At 38.2% G+C, this 25,760-nt stretch overlaps 2 protein-coding genes and 1 long non-coding RNA gene across 3 annotated transcripts in view; 2 read left to right on the top strand and 1 right to left on the bottom strand.

Moving 5' to 3' along the window:
* Positions 1 to 1,822: 1,822 nt before the first annotated feature.
* On the top strand, positions 1,823 to 12,329 carry LOC144215778 (uncharacterized). The gene is made up of 5 exons (XR_013330501.1): positions 1,823 to 1,894; positions 5,577 to 5,643; positions 5,713 to 5,817; positions 8,827 to 8,931; positions 11,566 to 12,329. It is a non-coding gene; the product is annotated as an uncharacterized LOC144215778 (long non-coding RNA).
* thbs1b (thrombospondin 1b) lies at positions 4,720 to 13,667 on the bottom strand. Its single transcript, XM_077744908.1, has 23 exons — positions 13,509 to 13,667; positions 13,343 to 13,424; positions 12,688 to 13,247; positions 12,158 to 12,233; positions 11,893 to 11,970; positions 11,672 to 11,781; positions 11,434 to 11,559; positions 10,697 to 10,793; positions 9,518 to 9,691; positions 9,223 to 9,399; positions 8,960 to 9,133; positions 8,760 to 8,887; positions 8,520 to 8,672; positions 8,233 to 8,451; positions 8,050 to 8,157; positions 7,545 to 7,704; positions 7,347 to 7,465; positions 6,559 to 6,793; positions 6,266 to 6,493; positions 5,909 to 6,180; positions 5,705 to 5,802; positions 5,485 to 5,624; positions 4,720 to 5,391 (listed from the first exon to the last, which is right to left on the bottom strand). The coding sequence occupies exons 2-23, from the start codon at positions 13,404 to 13,406 to the stop codon at positions 5,384 to 5,386; spliced, it is 3,504 nt and encodes a 1,167-aa protein (XP_077601034.1). The 5' UTR covers positions 13,407 to 13,424; positions 13,509 to 13,667; the 3' UTR covers positions 4,720 to 5,383.
* Positions 13,668 to 14,283: 616 nt separating this feature from the next.
* The window catches only part of katnbl1 (katanin p80 subunit B-like 1), a 36,306-nt gene continuing 24,829 nt past the window's right edge, over positions 14,284 to 25,760 (top strand). Inside the window, exons 1-2 of the mRNA XM_077709972.1 lie at positions 14,284 to 14,477; positions 17,118 to 17,182. The gene's annotated coding sequence lies outside the window, so the exon portion shown is untranslated. The remainder of the gene's footprint in view (positions 14,478 to 17,117; positions 17,183 to 25,760) is intronic.

Genomic DNA, 25,760 nt, shown 5'->3' with positions numbered 1-25,760 from the left:
GAGAAGGTAACATGTAAATTACATGCATGAGGGCCTGAGTTGAGATTCAAATTCAAACACTATATTATAATGCAGACAATGTTGTAACCGGACCCAAAAGAACAATTTCACAGGCAGTCATTTAATTAGTTGTTATAGAAAGACATTATCATACTAGTGCATATCAGCTGTTAATCACACTAAATATGCAACTGTTGAATGACGACAGTCTGTCTGTGTGCCTCCACAAAGAATCCCTCGGGTCTGTTTTCACCATTGTGATGGTGCCTATCAGATGGGCTTCTGTGCACAAGCCAAGCACATTTACAGGGAACTTTTTTTTACCTTCTTCTACATTCTTGCATGCTGAATCTTGCATGGCACAAAACTATGGAAGACGTTGGCACTTGGGAATGGAAACCTGGCTGTCACGGAATATAATACCCACATTAGTCACTCCAGTAAGGCTCAGGCTAGATCTTCATCTTTTTTTTTTCGTTGGAACAAACATATTTTCATGTAAATGCAGAATTAAATTAACCCTTTTCTACCTCGGTAACAAATTTTAAGTTAAATATAGCACCACTTGTATCAGACATAAAATAATACTGTACAACACAGGTGAGTATATACATCTTGGTCTCCAGTCACATGCAACATGCAGCCTTTGGTGAAATTTAGTAGAAGTGTGAAATTGTGTCTGGCATAGCTATTGCTAATATTTCGCACCCCTGTGTGGAAAGTGAGGGGGTTGCCAAGTGAGTGGTAGACAACACATGAGGACTTCCTCTTGCTTGGCAGCCTCATTCCTTGTCAAAATCACAATTTAGGCATGTTAACTGTTTTCTGTTTTTCAATAGCTCATTCATGAACAAATATTGTAGAAATGGGCCCTCAACTCTCATGTAATACAGACAAAATGGTTTCCATTAAAAATATAGGATCTCAGAATTCAATTGTAAGATTTCACCTTAAAAACTCATATTTGGTGCACTTGTAATTCAAGGCACCCTTGTTTATGTCACTACTCATGAAAAGATGGCTTTAATTAAAACATGTTCCAGTTGACTTGAATAAGTGATTCCGTGATGACATAACCACTACAGATGCATATAGTGAAAAGAGAATTTCTTGGCTGAGTCAGGGCTGATGTATCCCAAGACAAGCCAAGGGCAGATGGATTTGCGGGGTTGCTGGATCAGCAGAGGATGCAGAACAGAAGCGAGGTGTCCTCACAGCAGGAAATGAAAAGCCTTTTCTTCTTCCTCCAGTCTTTAAGTCATCTCTCATCTGCTTCCAGTTGAGTTAAAAGCACTTTGATTGTGTCTGGTTTGCTACTCCTTATGGCATAGGGGTCCCCACACGTTAAAGAAGAACTGTAATTGCTTCATTAATAACAACAATGGGAATACAAAAGCAGCAATATAGAGAAAGCACATATGGATTGCATGCAAATTATTTTTTGAATTATATATATAGAGATATATGTACATATATACACATTATTTTTTTATTTATTTTGATCTTTTTTTAAATTCCAACTAAAGTGTTATAAATTGATTTTCAACAAACAATATTACACTTAACAAATTACACAAAACAAGACATTTTTAAGACTCCTGCTCTGTGATCAACATGACTATCGCTGCAGACAAATGCACAATATAATCCTAAAACTGCAGTATTACGAAATATCTGGCTCAGTTTTTAGATCTCATTTACATATGGCTTCTTCAGCCCTTAAACCTCTTTCAACAAGAGACCCAGCTGTGTGTAAATCTGGAAGCTCAGACGGCTCAATCTGAATAGCTGGAGGTAAACAATTTGATGCCTATGGCTATTTCCAGTCTTAGGAATTTCAATGCATGATCATCAGTTTTGGTGTTGACGCATGCTTTACCATACATAAAGCCAGGTAAGGAAAAAATACATTACAGATTTATTTTTATCAGGTATATATTTTTCTAGTCTCGGATTCTGTATGTTCAGGTGGTCTCGTGCAGCCCCTTCCCTTAATGTGCAAAGGTGGTGGTATTTGGTGGGGGGTCCTCCTTTTAACACAACACTGCGTGCACACAAATTCACGCGAATACACAAGCTTCGGTGCACAAGTGTCAGGTGACGGATGAAGGGAACTGGCAGGGAGGCCTTTCATAAAACCAAGTTTTGAGGTTTGAGGTCAGTTCAGTGGCTGCACAGTCCATCCGCTTCCTTTGAGAATTACAGGATCTAAATAAGACCGTTGTACATCTCCTGTTCAACTCATCGGCACTTTGTCCCAACACTTCAAGGCCGATAGTTCATATCCTTATTACTGAGGAAAAAAGGTGTTATTTTTTTTAATAGGAATATCAAAGAACTTTAGCGGTAATTGGGTGGGTCTCTTGCAGTTTTGTTCTTTCATTATTTAAAGAGTGTGTGGGTGTGTGGACCAAAGGTTTGCTGCTGCTGCTGTTCAAAAAATTCAATGCAGGAACGTTTTTGTTCATTCTGGACTGAGTTTAGAGTCAGAGTTAAATTCACATCAGTGGTTTGCAAGTTTGGTTTATTGTGTGGAGTTATATGTTGACTATATGACTTATATGTGGCAATTTTACAGTATTCTAGTAAACTAAATCTGAGACTTGTTGATATCCATAAAGAAGGGGTACAAAAACTAACTATTTAAAAATGTTCAGTATTTCCTAGTAAAAAAAGGCTTCTGCAACCGATTGTTTGACCTTAAAGGTTTAGCCGAAGCAGTAAAGTTCGAGAACTTGCTCTTTCATCTACCCACGAAGCCTTAAATCGTGCAAAAGTAAACACACAGTAGTTTGTAGACACCTGTGTGGGAACTATTGCAGCTATTAAGAAGTCTGGCCTTAGTGTTGCCACTTTATAATTGTTTACATCCGCAAAGGCTGAATTAGAGTAAAATTTAAGGTCATTAAAAGACAAAAACTGACCCACTCCGGCTCTGTTGGATTGGGCCGTACTTTTTGTTCTCAGAATAAATGGAGTGATATGATAAGTGAGAAATAAAGTTTGTGTAGTTTTAACTTACTTCACCATTGTCAGAGTTATGGTGAGCCAAAAGCAATATAATGCAGTGATGGAAGATAACCAGGATAAATTAGTGTACTACAAGTATTTGACTTTTCTTTGACATCGGCCGTGACAGTGAACTAACAGTAATTTGACCTTGGAGCAGATATCAATCACAAGATCAGTTTGTCTAACCAGGTCACCTGGTAGCTCAAGTTAAAGAACAGAAGTGCTTGTCACATTCCTCATGTAGCCATCATCACCTCTTTTAGGCCAGAATGACCCGATAGTGCCACTTTCTTTGGGTCTTACAAAATGACTTAATATAGTGACTTCATAAATAACTACAAATTAAAAGCAAACACTAGCCAGGTCTCAGTGAAGTAGTCCAGATGTTTTTTTAGATCCCGAGTGACTTGGATTCTATACTATACTTGTATACTATGGACTCATTTCCAGACAATAGCAGTGTACAAAAATATAAAATCCTCACTTTGAATTCGGAAAGTACTCAAAAGGACTTTTGTAATAGAATTGTGAGTACTAGTTTAAAAAAAGGGAGTTAAATCTGAACCATAGTCTAATCAAGTTTCTCAGTCCTTGACATATTTCTGACTTGTTCTATACACTCCATAGTAAAACCTGTGAAAATATCGCCTTGCATTTTAGCCACTCACCCAAAAAAGCACACACAATCATGAGACTTTGAACTATTTATTATCTTGAAATATGTTACAAATCACTAAAAATAAGAACAGCATTTTAGCATTTGTACAACTAAAGAACCTGATACGGATAAGGAAACCTAATTGTACAAAAATAATGATAATATTGTTACACAAAATCCCCCCCCCCCCCCCCCCCCCGGCCTCTTCAAAAGTAAAAATTGATAAAGAATACACAACATCCTCACATTAGTGTGCAAACCGTTTATACAGATGGAGACGTGCCTTTTAGTATGGCAACAAATCCTGATAAATTATTTAAATAGCATTTATCTACACACACAGTCACTCAAATTGACTTCTCACAAACTGCTAAAAACAAAATGGAAAAATAATTTATCTGCTAAAAACAGCATTGGACACACACACACACGATAAAGCAAAAAAAAGTCTCCCATATTCTCACTGTGGTAGTTTTCAAAACTGGTTGTATTTTAATCTATACAACACATGCTCCACTAATACTTTAGTACTTTCAATGGAAAACTAAATGCATGTGTTTTTGTTGATCGACGGTAATGAGGTAATATTTGCACATCATTTATTTCGTTTAACATTTTTTTCCAAAAGGACACAAGTGCCATGAAGTTCTGTTCTCAGAAATAAAACAAAATAGAGTCGCAAGTAGGGAAATTAATGAGGGAAACACATCCAGTTTCTAAAACCTGATGACTCCTCAATTTGTTATCATTTTTTAAAACTCAGATTATACTTATACTTTTTCAAAGTATCCAAATTTCTTTGCTGCCTACATTGTAGGCAAGACTCAATAAATTACATGTATTTACATAATACCTAATTCAAAACTCAAAAGATGAATATAATAAGCCTTGGGTGCCGTGTGGTAGAGGGAATGTAGTTTATGGTGATTTTAAAAAGCGCTAATTTTTACCTGAGAATTCTTTACAAATTCTGCACTAAAATCAATACATTTTGCATAATGAACTATAATGACTTCTGAATAGAGTTTCTCCTTTTGAACACAAAACATCGCCTTATTTCGATTTGTAAATTTACTTCAGTCATACATCCTCAATAATGAAGATTCCTATAATGTTATTGCTGCCATCATCCTTTGAGTCCTTAAGAAATATATCTTTCAAAATGTGCAACCTGGTAACGTAAATGGAATATTTACTCAGTCTTTTTCTTTGGAATATCTACCTAGAGCGTAATATAATGTGGAAGGTGATCTCAAAAAGGCACACAGGCTGAAGAGACAAAGCTAAGAAGAGGATGTAAAACGTTTGGAAGTGCATAGTTGTCTATGGGGAGCCCTGCCCGCACAGAGATGAATGAAGTCTTTCAGAGAGTAAGAAAGCAAGGAGAGCTGGGACAGAAAGGTGCTGGTGTCCTACAGGCAAAGGCGAGGAGGAGGGAGGGAATATTTTCCTTTTTCTCGCCCAGTTTTCCCCGCCCTTGTGGAAGGGTGGAGGAGAAGGGATTCTCTGATCCTCAGCCGGCACTCAGCCGTTTGGTGCTCAGCCCAAACCAGCTTCACATTACCCAAGGCCGCCCACACCACCCTTCAGCCTCTACGGGTGTACGCACTGCATAAGAAAGCGTTGAAATCGGTCCCTGGACTTTTGAAAGAGAATAAAAAAATGTTCATACTACTAAAAGGTGCATTCCTCAGAACTGCCAGTTTTGTGCATTTATACATCTGTGAGGGGAAAAAAAAACAAAGAAAATAATTGTTGGTTACATATGATAGTTCTAGAAATGTTCAATAGTTTTTACCGACATGAATTCTTACCTCTGCACTCATACTTGAGGTCTGAGAAGTAAACCATTTCCTGGGAGAAGACAAAAAGACCTAACCTGCCTCCTGCATATGTTTTGTCATAGATGCTACCAGAATCTGCCATGATCTTCTTTCCTTCGTACATCACAACTCTAAGCCAAACAAACATTGGTGAGCAATGCTCAAATTTACTCAACATGAAAAAATGAATGTTAATGTTTCTTTTCTCCACCTGATAAGGCCTGTTCTTGGTCTGTGGATTAGATGCCATCTGTATGCAGTGTAATCTTTCCATCCAACATTCTTGGGATCATGCCAAAGAGTGCGGACCTAAAGCATGAAAAGGTAACCATAAAAGGAAAAATGTCAATATCATAATAGTAAACCCACTATAGGGGAGTTATATAGATGGTCATGGATTAGGTTTACACTGCACCTGTCCTGCAGTATTCCCGGTATGCCACAATGCATTCCTGAGGTGTTCTCCCGGGCCAGTTGTGGAATTTACCACTTTGATTGACAAACCAGAGTAGCCTTGGGCTTTTGTGGGTTTGTTAGACCAGTAAGTCTGAGTGATCTGCTTCCACATCACCACATAGAACCTGGAACTTGACTGATATCCAAACACAAAGCCGGCATAGTCATCATCCCTCTCGGTGTTGATGAAGAAGGTCCCACTAAAGTCAACGGAATTGAACTCATGGTATCCTAAGAAAGAGAGAGAGAGAGAAGGATCTAACATTGTACTGTATATCCTTGACTAGTTTTTTAATATTAGTATTTTCTTACTTACCAACAGCAATGCCAGGGTCACAGTTGACAGTTTGAACCAGTTCTTTACCCTGGTGACGGACTACCCAATTTGGATCAATCTGAGAAGTTCCTTTCGGGTCTAGAGGAACCATTTGGAATTTTCGGAAGTCTGTCTCGCTAATGTCAAAGTTCTCGGGACACACATCATAAATGTCAGGTACATTATCTTGGTCAAAGTCATCTTTGCATGCATCTCCACGACCATCACCTGTCAAAAAACAATTGGAATTTTGTTGATGAATGCAAAAAAATTCAATATTCTATTGTCCTTACCATCAGAGTCAATTTGGTCCGGATTATGTGCGAGTCTGCAATTGTCTTTGTCATCTGGGATGCCGTCATTGTCGTCATCGTGGTCACATGCATCTCCTTTCCCGTCCTTGTCGTGATCAGCCTGATTTGCATTAGGGATGTACGGGCAGTTGTCCAAGTTATTCTGGTGTCCATCTTCATCAATATCCTGATTGCTGTCACATTTGTCTCCTACACGGTCATCATCTGAATCCACCTGTAATAGCAATAGCGAGAAATTAAGAATCTGCTGCCAAATTTGAAAGAAAGGGCATTGGATTACAAACTGAAATGGATTCTAGGGATAATGCAGTGTTTTACTTCTTTCAGCACTATCATACATGTCTGGACTTGACTTTTAGGTTAAAAAAATGACACATTTCAAGCAAACTTGGACATTGCATTCCTCTTTTCCAGTGTAGCATGGCACAGGTGCATTGAGCTGTCCAGTGCTGAAGCCCATTCTTCAGTGAAATTAAGCTGAGGGCCTCCTTTTTCCACATCTAATGTCAATGGCCCATTGTAAAGACCCTGATCCCCAAACCAAGCCTATTCAACTATGCCTGCAAGCTCTACGTGGGATTTCTCCCAGCATCTAAAACTCAGACTGACACTTGAGTAAATGACTGAGTCACTGTCTATCTTTCTCTCAACCAAACACAAGCTTGAAGAATGACATGCTGAGCTATGGAAAAAGACTAAAACATGAATGCGTATCGTGGCTACTGAATGAGCCGCAAGGAAATTAGAAGGGTGGAGTGTTCACACACCTGATCTGGATTATGTTCCAAAGGGCAGTTATCACACATGTCTCCCACCCCATCCAAATCGCTGTCTTTCTGGTCCACATTGTACACATAGGGGCAGTTATCCTTTTCATTTAGTATTCCTGGAAAATGTACACAAAGCATTATTTTGGAAAAATAAGTCTTGTTATGAATAGTTATCCTAAAGAGTAAAGGACTTACCATCTCCGTCTATGTCCACAGCGCAGGCATCTCCCTCTCCATTGTTGTCTGTGTCTGTTTGATCGGGGTTGCTATTATAAGGACAGTTGTCACAGCGATCGCCCACGTCATCGCGATCATAGTCGTACTGCCTGGGGTTGAAGATAAATGGACAGTTGTCCTGTTTGGGTGATATGGAGAGGAAAGTTAAGGGTGTGTTTTCAGGTGCATGTCCTCGTCAACTGTCTTCAGACTGACTGAGTGGATCTATTTAGAAAGAAGGAGATTCATGGAATGAAAAGGTGCTTTATTTTTAGGTCAAATCCCACTTCTAGCGTTGGAATTTCTGCACAGTTGAATCCCTTCAGACTTGAACCTCGGTGATAGAATTTGAGGTTTTGGCCAGGGAAAACATTTGCTTTCCCCCTGCCAAGCCCCGCTCACTCATCCAACTAGTTGGGTATTGCTTGAATGAAGAACTTAAAAGTCTCAGTCATTTCCACATGCACATTCTCATGGGACTTACTCTGTCATCTGGGATTCCATCATTGTCATCATCAATGTCACAAGCATCTCCAATGCCGTCCTGATCATAATCTTCTTGCCCAGAGTTGGGGAGGTTAGGGCAGTTATCCTGGGTTAATAGAAAAGACCATCAATCTATTTCAAAACTATTTTAAATATGCTGTTGCAACTTTATTATACCAACCTTTTTGCAGTGGTAGGTGGCATTTTCTACACAAACCAAGTCAGCATTGGGCCAACCATCCAGATCAGTGTCTTCTCCACAGATATGTCCATTACCGGCATATCCTGGTTTACACTCACATCGGAACAAGGGTTCCGAGAAAGGCCCGAGGTAGTTGCAACGTGCGTGCTTATTGCAGTTATGGCTTCCATCCAGGCAAGGATTTCGAGGTGAGCACACCTAAAAAAAAAGACTAAAATCATTTTTGTGTCCTCTGAAAAGGCAGGTTTGAGGTTTTGTGTATGCACCTGTTTAGTAGCAGCAGCCTGTTCCACACCTTTACCAAATGGTTGAGGTCCTGAAAAACGAGGTGGGCAAGGAAGGCAGTTGTAGCCAGGATTTGTGTTCTCACAGCGGTGTACACCATTAAATTCAAAGCAAGCATCTGGGACCTCTTTGCACTATAAGAGGAAGTAGAATATTAATCATCCATCATGTGATTCGCATTGAATTGCAGTTAGGTGAGAGCTATTTATTGGCATTTTTACCTCATCCAGATCTTTGCACTTAATACCATTGCCAGTGTAACCAACAGGGCATTTGCCACACTTCCAGGAACCATCAGGAAAACTAGTACACTTGGCTCCGGCGAAACAGGGATTTGATTGGCAGCCATCTGAAAACAGTGACCATTGTTCAAGGTCTCGATCATCATTTAAGGTATCAAGTATTTCCAAATATTCCTTACCAATAGGACATGTTTTGTTGTTGCACACCTGTGTTTCTTTGCCATCACCAACACACTCTTTACCATTATATTTTGGTGCAGGATCATTGCACATACGTTTACGAGTATGAACACCGCCTCCACATGTAACAGTGCATGTATCCCACGGTGACCAGGGTCCCCAGTTTCCATTGACTGGGGAAAAAAAACATGATTATAGCTATTGTTGTTTTATAAATAGGCTTAAGGGCCCACAAGTGCAATCGAGTGGACCCAAAACTTACTGGGGCATGGAGACTTTTGACATTTTTCCGTCTGCCGACCCTCTCCCACACAGTCTTTGCCTCCAAGTTGGGGGGTTGGGGAATTGCAAAGACGGATTCGGGTGATGACACCGGCTCCACAGGTAACCGAACATGAAGACCAGGGTGACCAATGGCTCCAGCTGCCATCCTGCTTGACTGAATTATTCAAAAAAATATATATTTTTAAAAAAGAATGCACTAAAGTGGCACCTATGATGAAATTGATTACTGTTTTGGGTAAGACAATCAAAGTGGTTCACTAGGGGGAACATACAGCGCTTGTCGCACTCTTGGAGATAACAATCCCGGGTCTGCACAGAGGTGCCCTCGCAGTTGTTATTGATGCGGTCGCAAGAGCGTCCACGCTGCTGGATGCCACGCCCACATGACACGGAACAATGGGTCCATTCAGACCACGGCGACCAGCCGTCCTCTGCATAGTCACTCGCTGAGGAGGAGGGAGATGGCAAGAATATGGGAAGGAGACACAATGAAAGAGCTATTAGAGAAATGCAGCACTCCCCCCACTACACACACAAACACCCTCCAACCTAAATGACCTGGGGTCTTCTCTTGTGGATGGGCAGAGGTGGATAATTTTGCCTCCTATCCTAATGATACAGAGTTCTATTCCATTAACATTTGTTTTCCTAAAAGAGGATTTTTTTTTTTTTTTGCAAAGGATTGACAGTTTGCAATGACTTAAACAAGTGGCTAATGTCCATATGAATGTGAGCTCAGCTGTTTATTTTGGTTTTAGTGAAGGGTTGCAGCCAAGCCTGTACAGGTATGACTAAAATGTCACTTGGCTTTTTGTGGATTACCAGAGTCAAACAATTTTCTATCCCACTTTGACCAATTTGGCAAATTGCAGGCATCTCAGTTTAAAGAATTCAAATTTGCCTTTTGAAAACAAAGCAGCAATGTTTCCAACACATAAGTAGCCCTTTATTTATTCCAACATAAATGCAGTTAAGTCATCTCTAAAATTAACATACTTTCTCTTAAACAGAAACCTTAACATGTAGGAAATATTTGTGGCTTTTATACGGGAAATTACACCAAATCCCTTTTAGGGAATGACTGGACCAGTGTCTCTATGAATGCTCCTTCCACGTTCTGGCGTACACAACATTTATAGAACTGTATGGCACATTTGCAGGGCTGGAATTGTAGTGTACTGTAAAGCTTCTAATGTCAAACAAAAAAAATATATAGGAAATAATCTGTCCGAAGATAAACAGTCATGTCAACTTAATTTTTTAAAAAAAAATTAACTTTAGAATGGTTTTAACTTTGGTTGAAGTCTGAGCTGTGACTTCAGATATGTACTGTGTATATTAAATCCTTCAATTTGATTTAAAGCTGTATGCTTTTTAAGTGGTAAAACTTAGTCAACTTTCTAATAACAAAGTCGATTCAAATAAAATGTTAAATGAAGTAAAATGCTTACGTGTTCCACAGCGTGGGCAACACTCTCCATCAGGTACAGTTGCATTGGCGCAGGGAATCAGTGGACAAGAGATCTTGCGGCACACTGTTGCAGAGTTCTGCAATAAAACATTTGTTAGTATAATGTTTAAAAGTAAGCGGGGCAGTAACCAAACCGGAAGTTGACTGAACCATCTCCAGTCAAGATGGTTTGTTACATAACTTGGATGAATTTCAACCATTTCCATTCAAAAAAGTTCACCAAGCCTGGCGTGATAAAGAAAAGTCCAGATGTTTGTCTGAAAATGCAGACCCCTGCTGGCATCAATTTATCAGCTGTGTCAGCAAAACGAATGAATATTACCAAAACCCTTGTAAGAGGAAGCCCGTTTCAGACGGATGACCTAGAAGGAATGGCTGTAACCTTGACATGCAATACCAGACAGCCTAAAAGTGCAAAGCAAGGATTACCTTATCATTTGAATGACTGTTCCTACTGCCTGCCTGCTTACTAAGCACAAAGTGTTTTAAATTACACGTAATGCAGCACTTAAACTTGACCTCTTGAAGCCAGACATCTTATCACGACCAAACATGTGCACCTTATCATTACTGACAGCACAAGTTAAATTGTGGTAATTGTTTGTGTACCTGCTGTATTTGCGAGTGTTCATTATGTGTCCATCTGGATTTGTGCATGCAGAAACCAGTCCAAAGATAATGGTAAGGCGCGAGATCAAGTCTGAGAGTGAGACACACCTGACAAGTGCACTCGGTGCAGTCATCAACAGTCCACTCGTCTCGGTTCTTGTGTACGATTCCATTGTGGATGCAAACGCCACCGTGGATCCCGATACGAGTCTTAATCAGCTTGTTTTCGTTTGTCTGCAGGGAGAAGGCATGTGTGAGGTTTACATAGCTGATTATTGCTTGAGCAACAAAAAGTACTGTTACACTCAAAAACATATACACACAGGCCAAAGTGTAATTTGCTCACCAGCTTTCGGAGCTCAATGGATAGTTCTTTGACCACCACACCGAGACCTCTGAGCTCCTTGAACATGCTCACAAGGTCCTCGCAGGAGAAGCCACAGACCATCTGTAGATCTTCACCATTGCAAAAAAAAAAAAGGTTTTCAATGTTCATTTCTAGGTTTGTGTAATCATATAGAGCAAAAAGAAGGAATGTCAACTACATATGTACTGAGGATGGTTCACCTTTAGTTTTATGACCCGTGTACTCTGTCCTGATAGCTGAGGAACCGTTAAGATTCTCCATGATTGTTGTATCTGGTGCTAGAGATGAAACATAAACACATTACATAAAATCCAGTAAGTACACAAGTGTGTGATATTCAGACCCCTAACCCACTCCACAGTAAATGCCACCCTGGGGAATAGTTTTTATGCAGTCAAATATTGCATATAAACAGCCATAAAACAGAAGGAGGGGGAAGGTAAACATACTTGATGAATTACTTACATTTCTGACAGCCTTTGTTGCGAAGGATTGCATCCAAACTTGTTCCAAAAACAAAGCGCACGTTCTGAAGGACACCCTGTAAAGACATGCATTTTTTTCATTAAAATGTCGCATGACTGCCTTCCGATAGATGTTTATTTAGTATACATACTCTGCAGTTTATTGCATAAGATGTCATTATAACAAAGTGTTGCATCTATCTATTATCACTTGTCTGCTTTTCAATGCAAGTTTGTATTAACACAGGAGAAAATTTCCTCATTTGTAGTTGAGATGTTTTTGGAATTCAAAGCTTTTTGTGACCATGTAAGACATATAGGAAATCTCCAAATGAATAAATAATCAACAAATAAGTAGTCACATCATTAGTCAACAAAATAAATAAGAAGGGAAGTCTACCAGAAACGGCAACAAACGGAAATAATCAATAAAAATAATAATCAATAAAGACGTGATGAATAAATAAGTAGTCAATATGTTGAATAAGTAATAGTCACCATAATATCTTGGAGTTAAAGGGGCGCACTTACCATGAACCTGTCCTTGACGGCTCCTTTGCCAATTCGGAGCTGTGCATTGCCCGACATCTCCTGAGTCAGGATGCTCTGGATCGGCGCGTCCAACTCGGCGTTGTTGACTTCCTCGCATCCAGCATACAACTGGGCCCGGTCCTCCTGCACGAACAGCGTGATATTCTTCCAAGATCCCGTGGCCAGATCGGCATCTTCAATGGAGACCAAGTGCTGCTTCTTCTCAGTGGAGAAAACAATGTCCAGAGTGTTGGCTTTTCCATTGGAGATGATCTCAAACACTGGGCCGGAACCGTCCTTTTTCTCCACGGTCAGAAGACCACCCCTGGTGCGCTTGGCTTGCTTGAAGTTGAGCAGCAAGAGGAAGCCCCTCTCAGCATGGATGGAGTCGATCAAGTCCCGGAGGGCACGCTCGGGGACCGGGGGGATCAGGTCTGGGTTGAGGATCTTGTAGGCGGGGCTGTAAGGGTCATCTCCTTTCACCTGGTTTACGCCGTGACTTTTCTTGGGCACTTGGATCAGGTCGAATAAGTCATATACGCTGTTATCCTCGCCGCTTTCTGTAGGGTTGAATCACAAATGGAACTCATTCTTTTTTTTTCTTTTGTTTTTTTAAAGAGAAAATACCGAAAACTGCGGGTTCAAGTTGGATCACCTGCAATTCTGGCCCCCTCACAGGTCCAAAGCATCAATAACAAAAATATACCCGTCAGCTTCATGGTAGTAAACTTTACTGCCTTGAAGAGAAAAATGAATTAATTTCACTTAGAATGCTTAGCAATGACTACATTTATAGTTTAAAAAAACATTATTAAACTTACCTGTTCACAAAAGTAGTCAATCAAAAGTAAATGAGAAAAATACAGCAAAATATACAAATCCAGGAATAATCCTTAGGAATTGATTTGCCTTTTTAAAAATAAGACAAAAGTTCCTTTTTCCATCAATATGTATACATTTAACGTCCTGGATGGGATCAGTTGCAATAAAAAGTCCCTTATAAACTGAGGGGTGACAAAGTTCTATTTAAATAGTTTAATGCCATTCCCAACAAGTGGCCTCGTCCAATCAGAGGTTGGGAGAAAAGGGTCGAGTTTATCATCCATAGGGGGGAGAGAGAAAGAAGGAGGTTGTAGGGAGGGAGAGAGGAGAGAGAGAAGGAGGGTGAGGGAGGGAGAGAAAGAAAAAGAGAGAGAGTAATAGTTATTCTCCCTCAAAATATAACTGTTTCTTTTAATTTACTATTATAATGTCTATAACCCAGTATAACCCAATGGCAGTTCAACTATACTTTCAAAACTAAATACTATATTTAATTTGTCCTATAGATTCCTTATGTGAATGTTTTTTTCTTTGCCAGAAATTGATATAAGAGTGATCCATAAAAAAAATGATGCCCAACAGGTTTTAGTTCAGTTGAAAGCCATCAGAATGATGCAGTTCTATTTCTGAACACTAAGAGTCGACATCTGCACAGTAGCCTGAGGCAATCTAAACCTTGGCAAGGATGAAGGTGAAGAAGTTGGGGAGGGCTAAAAGGTCCACCCAGAGACCTCAATGGGGTTAGAGTCAGGTAACTTTTGTTGGTGCCTGCATGTCTCTTGTTTAATCGGGACTGAATGTGAACCCTATTTTTAAAAAAATGAATGCAACAAGTACAAAATGCACCATGACCTAACCAGATCATTCTACTGGTTAACTCAGAATCTACAGGCAACAATAAGTTTATAATTGTTTGCTGAAATTAATCAATTTTAGCAGGTGTCCTCTCCAAGAATAACACCATTATGGTAAGTAAGATGCTTGCTGATAAGTATGATACAGTACCGAATTGTAGTAATTCATTTAAAGAAGTGATGATGGAAAAAGAAACTAAAATTACTTTTTAAATGCAAATAGTGCAGTAACTGCAACTTCCAAAATATCCCTTGGAATGTATTCTTGGGCTATCATCAACCTATTATTAGGTTGCCAGCTTCTTTTTATGGGCTTTCATGAACAATGTCATTTACATTCCAGAGCGCATGAGAAAGAGGAGGAAATAGACATGATGGTCAACCAAACTATCTTAAGTAATGGCTGCCTAGAGCCAGATTTCTGATTCCATTTTATTTTACCTATTTTGATTTTCCATTTACAGACTGCCCATTTCCTGAATCAGACTAAAACTAAATAATTACTTGTGATTCACCATTAAAATTTATAGGGAAAAAGTCAATTGATCACATTGATCTGAAGTGATTTCTTATGAAGTAATATTTTTTTCTTCATAATGCTATCATATAAAGTCAATGTGTTATATTTTATTAGCAGTTAAATTCTCTATATACTGGTGGAAATCCATGCATCATTGCAAGTACCAAAGATGACATGACTTTATTAGAACATTTGCCAAAGGAACATTAAAAGCAATGCCTTATTGTCACTGGCTTTGCATCAAATGGCAATCAAGTTTAAAAACTTTAAGCATGGCTACAGTAAAATGGAAAAAATACACATTTGAATCAGCTCTCTAGGTTAAACTAAGGGTACTAACATAAATGACCAAAAAACACAAAATGCGTCATTGCACTTGCAAATAAAGGGAACCATCATGGACCCGATAAATTATAAACACAGACATATGTTTGGCACTTAGAAAAAACATTATTTTTTGTTCACTATGAACATAATTTATTGGGAATTTCAAACAGCAGCAATCCCTTTTACAGCTCTGCACACATTGCCTGGATAAACCAACACAAACGCTGACCTAGGCTCAAACTGCCATAAACAGTTGTCAGCTGACCTTATTTGGAGATATAGAAAAGGTCACCTGCTACCTACACATTCCCAGCATACCTCTGCAGCATACATAAATATCCAGGGAGCCTCTTTCCTTATATCTTGTTCAAATTGGCAAAAGCAGAATCACGCTTACTGCTATTGCCAACCATCAGGTTTAACTAGCCTATCCTGCAATACTTACTAGACTGATTAATATTTTAGGTATCAATCTGTCTTTTTCTGAGAAAAGCCATTTCTGATGACCTTAGTATTATTCTGTCACACTAATAGCACGTCTAAGAAACGCTTCATTGACCCTTTCATGGGTTCCAGGTTAGGAGGTTGGGTGTGAGAGGACCTTTCATCAACTATTTAGTGCATGAGCGAGTAACTGATGCTTCAATAGTGCCTCCAACCATTTGCTATAAGGAGGGGCTCATTGTCTGAAATTTGTGACCTTGCAGTCATGGTATGTCATCACCATTGACTCTGCTCCGCTTAGCAGTCTTTATTTTATACAGAAAACTTTTTAATACTAATATCTGTGCCTATTACTAATGGGGGCAAATGTCTTCATTATAATTGAAAAAGTACAACATTGTTTTCTGGCTTTTATTCTGTCTTTCTTTACGGGAATAATTTTAGTTTGATACATTTTGACATGTTCGTCAGCTGGAGGACACAAGAAATATCAGATTATCTCTCATTAGTCACTCATTGTAGAGGTCGCATAGTCTCATATCTTGCCAAAAGACTGATAGGAAATATGTTGAGGACATTCCTTGTTGGTGATGTCTTTTTGAAGAATTCTTGTTGACTAAAATCATCTTAATGTCATAAGTGTTTATTCATAACTTTCAATTTGTGGGATTATATGGTTGTCCTGTCTTTAGAAAACACAAATTCAAGAAATGAAATTGTTTGCTTTCGGTTCTGATAATAACTAGATTTTTTAAACATTCATGCTTTCAATGTTCTGTCATTGTGGTTGCTTGACAAAGTCAGTCTCTGACTATTGTTTATTCTAGAAACAACAACAAAAAATGGTTATTTAAAAACACGTAATCAACAGAATGATAAATGTCTCCCAGTCTATCTCCCACTTGAGTCCCAGTTGATAGATAGAAACCAGGGTCGCCTTAATGGTAGTGTTGATGGAGTTGCTGTGCAACAGTGCGATGCAGGACACTTGAGGATAACATAGGGACCTGTTTCAAGGTTATAACCACAAACTAAGGACTTCAATGTTGATATGAACACAATCGCCATTGTATTGTGTCAAGGATTATAAAACCTTTGGTTAAACTTATTAAAAACCCCAATCAAACAACCATACTGTGCTCAAAGATAGAGATACATTATGTGGTATAGTTAAACCTTCAAAATCAATTTAATGCAACTATAGTCCTAATAAATCTACTACAGTCTGTGGAGAGCCTGCCAAGATCATCTTTCTTGTGGGTGTCAGCGTGGGGAAAAACATCTATATAAGTCACAAGCCTAGCCAACAAATATATTTGATTTATAGTCTGTAAAATATGGTACTTATCCTCAAAGGTCCTATCCAGGAGATGTTCTGTTTGCATAAATTAGTTTGTGTTTACCACAGTGTTTTTTGGCATACAATTTTATATTGACTGGAAAACTACATCACTGTGTTTCAGGCCCAAATCCTCTTGTCAATCATCCTTTCTGCTTAAGCATATATGGGCCACTGGGAGGATATCAGGTGAGTTGATTTATTTTTACCAAGTCTCCTGTGGAGTAACCTCATTGCTCGAAGTAATACTGCACGATGTCATAATAAAGCATGGCTAGCTTGTACTTTCTGGGTTGAGTTTTCCACGTTTATGCAATTGAGAAATTAATTAAGCAATCCTAATCATTTAGATTTAGAAGGAGACTCAGTACGAAAAATTGCCGAAAAGCAGCTACATGGCTTCATTGATGTCTTTGGATTATTTTTATTTTAAAGATGGTATTAATTTTACAAATGTTTGTTGATAGCGACATGAAAAACATGCTCAATTGATTGTGAGTCAGGGTTCAAGCCTGCAATGTCTGCCTACTTGGCAGAAGTCGGAACCACATGTGGCACCATGCTACCCAAAAGAGACAAACCATGAGGGCAATTTCTGTTGGATGCTTCCCATGGTAATTGATGAAAATTTCATGTGGTTTGACTGGAAATCAGGGGATTTACAAAAAGGTCATGATATAGTTTCCCAATCAAAAAATCGGCACGGTGGTGTTATTTTTTTTTAATAATTTCATCATTTTTTTGCACGTTTCTTCATCTTTCTTTGCCTTTTGTGTTATTCATCATTTACTTTCTTTTACATCCATTCATTTTTCTTGAAAGAATAATAGGTCACATTCTTTTTAGTGCATTTTTAATCATTCCTGATAAGATTAGTGCTATCACCTTTCTGTGAAAGCTCAACAACCCCACTGAGGAAACGACATATTTCATTTGACACAAACATCAGACAAACAGAACCCTTAAGAAGGCTCAGTCAATTTCATCTCATCTCCTGAAAATAAACTCTAAAATAATCCTTTTTCATGGTCTCTTGGCGGGGAGTGTAGTGTCGCGGGAACTGTGAATAGAATCGTGTGATAAGCGCTTTATTGCCACGCATCTTTTAAGCGGGAGTCACAGGGGTCGTGTTTTTTTGTGTGGATATAAACAAGATTTACGACACAAAAGCAGAGGAGTATTTTACCTTGATCCACAATCTGTATCAAAGCACACCGTAGATAACATCCCCTTCAGAGCCAAAGGTGTACATTTTTTGTGGCATCTTGTCAAGAATTCTAATGTTTTAACAACAAATACTTTAGAATTTTTTACCATTTTCCACTCAACCTTTATACAGTGTTTTCCTTTGGCATATATTTGTATCTTCTTACTTTCCTTTCCGTTCTTTTAACGTGGTTAAGGGGATAAAAAAAAAAAACAAGATTTAATCAAAAACTTGGACTGAATTGACTTGAGTAAATATCTGAAAAGCATTGAGTGTCCCTGACCTTAGAGCAAGATGACGTATTTGGAAAGAGCAGAGCTTGAAATGTTGTCTCGGTGCGCTATTTGCGCTCCTTTTTAATCTGCATCGTTTTCATGTTTTTCCGTGGAGATGTCAAAATAAACAAACCGCAATCTTCTTTCTCAAGGAGAAACTATGATGCTGGAAAAGGCCTGTCCGTGCAGTGATGTCGTGAACTCGCTCATTTGAATATAAACCATGTGTTCACATTACTAGATGGACAGAATTAGAAAAAAAATCAACCTTGTGCAGGTGCTTTGGCTGTTTTGATACACGTGTGATAAAGCCCCCATCATGGAGTTGCCTTGTTAAATGAGGGATTTCCGACATTAGGAAACACGATCGTTTGTTTGGGTCTGCTGCAAAGTTTGGCCCCTGGGAGCTTTATTGACTGTCACGGTCATGGCTAAAGAATGCTTGTTGATCCTCAGGCTAGGGAAAAGACATGGTTATTATCGTAATATAGACCTTGGTTTTATATAACTTTATCACACAGTTAATGATTTTTTTAATACAGTTCTGCTTACCATTATTGGCATTTTGCATAAACTTAACATTATCTTCAGGACATCAAACATTTTTTTATGAAATGCATTTTATTTTCACAAAATATTTACAGCATGGCCCCCATTTATCGTGCGCAGAACTGTATTTTACATGTTTATGTATACATTTGGATGCAATTTAAGGCAGTTCCTTTCACCAATAAGGATGAAATTCTCAAAATTACTTACGTTCAATATTACTGAGTCATTTGTAAGCATGCAAATATGAGTTTAATATTTTAGTTGTTTTTTTTCATCCACGAAGTTGACTGCCAGATGTACAATTTGGAGTATCAGATTGGGACATCAATAGTACTAAACTGACCCTTGTTTTTGAGTTAAACACCTGTGTACTAAACCCACATCCAATTTTGTTGGGTCAGACTGAGCCAATATACTTTCCCTTGGATATGAGTCCACATTTTGTTATGAAATAAACCCTGGCAATGAATGCCATGGGCTTATTTCAAAGTCTGTCTTTGAAAGTGTTGGCTATCCATAAGGAAGGAGAATAATTCCCAAAGCTGTCTCACATGCAGTCATAGCAGGACTCTTTGGTTCTCTCACAAGCTCCTTTAGCACTTTGTAGCAGTAATTCCACGAAGGAAACAGAAGCAGAGGGCAAGTAAAGCCTCTTGTTATGAGACCATGTTGGCATAGCAACAGGAGAAGAAGCATCTTGTTGTAAGAATTGTTTTAGTCTCTAGTGGTGTAGACAGTAGAACTACAGTACCTTTTTCTCCATGAAAATTCTTATTTTGTGGCAATGTGTGTTGGTTTGCCCATTTTTTTTCATTTGTATCTATGGTAACATTATTTAAATAGGCCTGGTACTATTTATAATTAAATTGTACTGTTTTCCCATTTCAAAATATGGCCATTTTTTTTAAACTCAGCATTCCAAATCTTAATACTATGTTCTCAAATGCCTTATATGGATAAACATATTTTAAATAACTGTATTCATTCATGCATGGATACACAAACATAATCATTGGTATCTTTGGAAGCCTTGAGCAAAGGTTGTTTTTATTCATTAATGATTTTCTTAGTTATTGTTTTATCCTTTCTTATAATTGGGGCTCTTTCTGTTTTTAGAAATTTGGTAGAAACAATTATTTCAAACCAGTGTTATTCTTGAAGTACTTCATTTTGTCCAAATATTTTCTGTATCCGTGAATAAATATTTGCCTTGTTTTGACTGGTTCGAAATGTTCATTTCCTGCTTCTTTTGTAAAGGCATGTTCCAAGTACTCTGCCCACACAAGCACAGTCCTCACGTTGCATGCCCTTGTGACTGAAAATTTAGATCCACGGGGAACCATGCTTTGCCCGGTTAATTGTGCAGGATTTGAAATAAAAAACAGCTTTGCACCTATTTTATTTAAATGCTGCGTCTGGGTTTGCAGTCTAGTCCGTAGTTTGTTGTCATATTGTTTCCATTATGGGATGTTAGACCAGAGACAAACGATGAGCATCACTGCAGAAGAATAGCTATGGGCCATTTAAAAGTGTCAGTCTTTAAAATGACAAAATTCTCTAATGGGAATGACGCTTTTACTTGAATTAATATTTTGAGGTTGTATTTTCTAGCTGGTGAAGCATAAATGTATGCTTGTCTGATATCCACCAATGAGGATACACTGTGCAGCCTTTGTACAAAAGTGACATTGCTCATTGATGCCATGCTATTTTAACCAATTTACACTAAAGTCGGTAATGAGAAAGATTCATTCATTCATTTTCCGTACTGCTTACACTCACAAAGGTTGCAGAGGGTGCTGAAGTCTATCCCAGCCAACTATATGCAGGGAGACACCATTAATTGGTGGACAGCCAATCGCAGGACACCGGGAGACAGTTTTAAAGCTTGAAAATCAAATACAACTATCAAAACTGCACATTAAAACAGTTTCATAAAAAATACCTGTAATTGCTCCTCACAACCATGTTTTCATGGACACGTTTTGGCTGAATTGTTGTAGTTGCTATTTTTCTCCTATTTCTTTTGAGTCATTCTCCCTTAGACTTTAACAATGTTGTAGGATTATTAGCCACTACCCCCAAACTGTCTCGCCGTCTCTGATCAAATTTGACAAATACAATTCCTACTGCATTGATTTAATATGATATTCATCCAGAACTGCGGCTTCTGTAGTCTTTCAAATTTTCACCACTAATAATGGTGGATAAGCCCACTTTTATAGCCATGTTTGCATTAAAATTACAGCTTGCGTGCCACCACTGCTTTGCTCATCGCTCCAGGGAACATTGGGGAACCACAGATCCTAGGGAAATGTTACGTACAAACATATCAATTTCAGAGTTAAATATAATATTTGGATATATCTTTCCTTTGACTTTTCACTTGTACTTTATGTGAGATGTGTCATTTTCTAGTTCGGTGGTCAATTACAATTTTCCAGCTGCAGAAAATGAAATTTTGGCTTCCATTGTTTGGAGGGGTTCTTCCCAACCTGCTCTTTTCATGAACCAGACTTGAACTGGCTTCTTATTTCATTCAGTCACATCCCGACAAGGCCGATTCAAAGCATTGGAACACCCGCATGCTCAAACGTTGTGGTAAATTTATAAGGCCCAGCTCAAAAAGTAGACACCAATCAGTTGCAGTCCAGACTAGCAGAGTACCAATTTCTTTTCACTGTGTATTCCCCGCTGTCATTTGCTTCTAATTCCTCTTGCCTTTATTCATTCTTTCTAATCTAGCATTGAGTGTCTGGGGCTGTTTCTCAAGCATATAAAAATGGCAAGCACCCAGTGAGAGGAAACATTCTTAATGTGCCTGATACCGTGCCATCAGCCTATTTGCAATGTGTTCAGAATAACAGGAAGTCAGGAGAAATGAGTTCTCCCATAATTATAGCATGCTTGTTTTCCCTTCCTCTCTATATAATGTTCTTGGGGGTAAACTCGCACCGACATCAAAGGATGGAATGTTAAATCTTGATCTCATATCCAAATGGACATCCACAAGCAAGACAAAACTGTTTAATAAACTCTTCATATTTCAGTTATAGGAAATGCTATGGGTTTGAAAAGAATTGATGGCTGCAGGGAAGATATGAAATAAGAAATATACTAAATGAAACATTGATATTTGTCGTTAGATAGACCTGATAGAATCAGCAATAAAAACTACGCTCAACTGCTTGAGTTTATAAAATAATTTTAAATCTGGCTCCAATAATAATATGAATTTTTATCTATTAAAGCAGTCTTTTGGAATTTTTTGTTCTCCTTTGGTGGTGACCAGGGCTTTTGATCCCACTTCAAGTTTTGTGCAAAAGCACATTTGACCTTGGATTATAAAAAAAGGGAGGGATTTGTAATATAGAAATGCTTTGATTAAACACATTCACACATGTTAAAGTTGACACTGCTTCACTTTCAATTCATTCATGGATGTATGCATTATTAAAGGGATTCAAGTATGCATTGGACAGTGAAAAAAAAACCTATTGAACACTCAACTAACTGTGAAAACAGGGATTGGAAAGTTAATAGCGATGACCACCATGTTACCCTTCCAGCCACTGTAATTACACACATTGTGACTGATGCCATGATTGCACAAGAGGAAGGACACTGACAGTAATAGATTGGAAAATATACTACACAAAGATAGTTTGTGGTTATCACTTTTTTTGGGAAAGATGAGAGGGGAGCAAGACATTCATGTTTCTGTCAACACTAGAGATCTTTAGGTACATTATTATATATTTTATGATGTAACATTAGGTTTGCTGCAGCATAGCTTGGAAAGACATCCCATATTATGTTTCAACAACAATGTGTCGCCATGAAATTATGACATTGCATCCATATTTTAACATTACATTGAAAATAGACATGGTTCAACTTTTTGCACATTTGTAATGTCATTTCCTGTCTACTCTCTCGTATAAAGATTATTTGGCTCTTTTGGAGCATTTGAGCGTCTTAGTCTAGTATGCCAATGGAATTTCCATGCATAACAAACGTATAAAAAAAGCCCCTTTGTCACAGCTGATTGGGTTCAAAACAAATCACGGAGGCAGTGAACTTTTACCAAATGTGGGCAACAGAAGCACTGTTGCATAAGAGGCCAAAATTAGTCGATGTGGGAGGCCATGTTATCAATTAACAAAGACATACTGATACCATGCATACTACTTTTAAATCCCTCTAAAACAGTCTTTCTGGGAGCCGCACTGGTTTGCCGGTTCTTGTGTTTTTCAGGGATTTTGATAGAAAGATTACAGTATAAGAGAGCAGCTTTTATGGTTGATGTCCTCCGAGGTAGCCAAAGAACATGCCGGTGTCCGTTTAAATGAAATAAAGAGAGTCATTGTTCCCCTGTAATCCAACTACAAGATTATGTGAGCCAACAGAGAAAACGATTTTTGCATTCCTTGAATGCTCTTATTTGACCAAATCATTGTTTTGCTCTTGTCTATTACCTATTTACCATTACTTATTAAGTGTTAACACAATTTGTTGCTTTCCTCACTATACATATATGTACATAAAATATACATATATATACTTGTCTAAATAGGTGAACATCGATTTAAATATGTAATGAGGTGATTAGGTTTGAAAAGCCACAATTTAAATTGTGTATAAAATAAGATACTATAAGTAAGAGGATCTTGTCAATATTATTTTATCTGTCTGTGACTTTGTGGTCATTAACAATTGTTTTGACAACTTCCATGTCCACACTCAAAGATTCTATCTTGAATTTTTCTCAAAGTGAAATACTGTTGTCGATCCGTGAAAGCTAAGGAAACACATTAAGCTTAATGATAGACAATCTAAATTATAACATCCTGCCATTCCAAGACGACTAAATTATGTAAGAGCTTTAACCGATGCTTAATGGCGCACATAAAATCTCAGTTTTTACAGACAACATTTATTTGACTTCTTTGAAACCTATTTAAAATACTACAACAGTGATGTTTTTGTTATCCTATTCGTTTTGTAATAAGATTATTATCATGAAAATAATTGTGATAATTGGCCTTAACCAAGTACAAGTCCATTGCAAACATCAACCCTTTAAAGAATTTTATTGAGTTTCCCCCCCTGAAAGTAGGATAGACGCTTCCTGAAAGCACAGCGTGGTAGACAAAAGGGCATTTGTGTCATGAAAATGGCCCTTTGAGAAGAACGGGAGGGGAATTCAGTGAGTTGATTGAAAAAAAGTTTGTTGTGACGGCTAGAAGAAGAGCTGGTATGGAACAACCAATCAGCTGTGAAATGCTCCAATGAGTGTTTGCCATACTTGTAAACTTGCCAAAAATGTATGGATACATGCTATGAGTAGGCGATTCCAAGTAGGCCATGAATGTGGGCCAATGGATGGAAATAACACCATTAAATTATAGTGTTGTGTATGCCAGACAATGCATCAACAATAAACCAGGATTAATATTTTTTCATAGTCTTTGGAAATCAGGAAAAAAACGAACTAATGTTGTAGATAGATGAGACTATGTACATATATAATATATAGACAATTCTATGTATATGTACATGTTATTTATTATGTTTTATATTTATCATGACAACTATATGTAATTTCCGTATCATTAAAATCAAATATAAAAAATATATATAAATGTATACATATAGGTAACATGCAGTGCGAGAGTTAATTTCCTTTATTAAATAAATCAAAGAAATTAATTTTGAGTGAATGAGTGAATTGCAATGATTTTTATAAGGAATTAATTTGATACAAAAGAGAGCTCTAATACACACACAGGTGGAAATCTTAACTGAAATAAAACATTAATTGGAAAAATAATCCCTCATTTCAGAGCACATCTCTGGAATAGAGGTGCACATTATTTAAAATCCACAGTGTTTCAATCCAATGTGCTCTTATGTAATGTCCACACGCATTTGCCTCAGCTGCCCTCATAATGTGGAGGTGTGAAGGTAACTTCCATCACATGTGCCTTTCAGGGCTCAGACACATTAGGCACGTAGCATACTTGAGTGTCAGCAGCAGGCCAGATAGGGCTAATAAAAGTAGACCGGGAACAAATCACAGCAGCCTGACGGAAGGCTGCACACAAGCAAAATGGGATGGAATGTGGGCTTTTCAGCACTCCCAGTGTGATTCCATCTAAACCAAAACAGATTCTGGCGTTCCGGCTGTTATCGAGCGGGACCCTTGCAACCTCGCCCCATCCTGAAGTCCACAGAATAATTAAGAGAATGCCGCTAAGGGTTAATTTGGGTCAGAGTACAATGAACTGCTTAACAAAAGCTTCATGAATACAATGAGATTTTGGCAGCTGCTCAGGCTTATTATTTTGCATTGTTGCAATTTTAATCATTCACAATTCAGTGTGTATTCCTCCCCTGAATTTTACTTTATTTTGTGAAATATCAAGGTAGGGTAGTACAAACTAATAGTAATAATTCAGTATTCTACATATTAAATCAGTGATTACTTAACAATGCACTTCCAGTCTCAAATTCTGTTTGCCGGAAACACGAGTTCCAGGGATTATCCGGGATCAATGCGGAAGCAAAGGTATACAAGTTAAGCTTCAGCCACGCAGAACATTGTAAGAAATACAACTGCCATTACACAAGCATAGGGGTCTGGTGTAAGTTGTTGTGAGTAATTTACTTTGCTTTGCAAATGTCTTTTTAAGCGCCCTTTCATCATAGCCATTCTTACAGCCATTAATAC

The sequence above is a fragment of the Stigmatopora nigra genome, chromosome 2, assembly GCF_051989575.1.
Source record: "Stigmatopora nigra isolate UIUO_SnigA chromosome 2, RoL_Snig_1.1, whole genome shotgun sequence".
Taxonomy (NCBI): domain Eukaryota; kingdom Metazoa; phylum Chordata; class Actinopteri; order Syngnathiformes; family Syngnathidae; genus Stigmatopora; species Stigmatopora nigra.
This window is presented reverse-complemented; position numbering and strand designations above follow the sequence as displayed.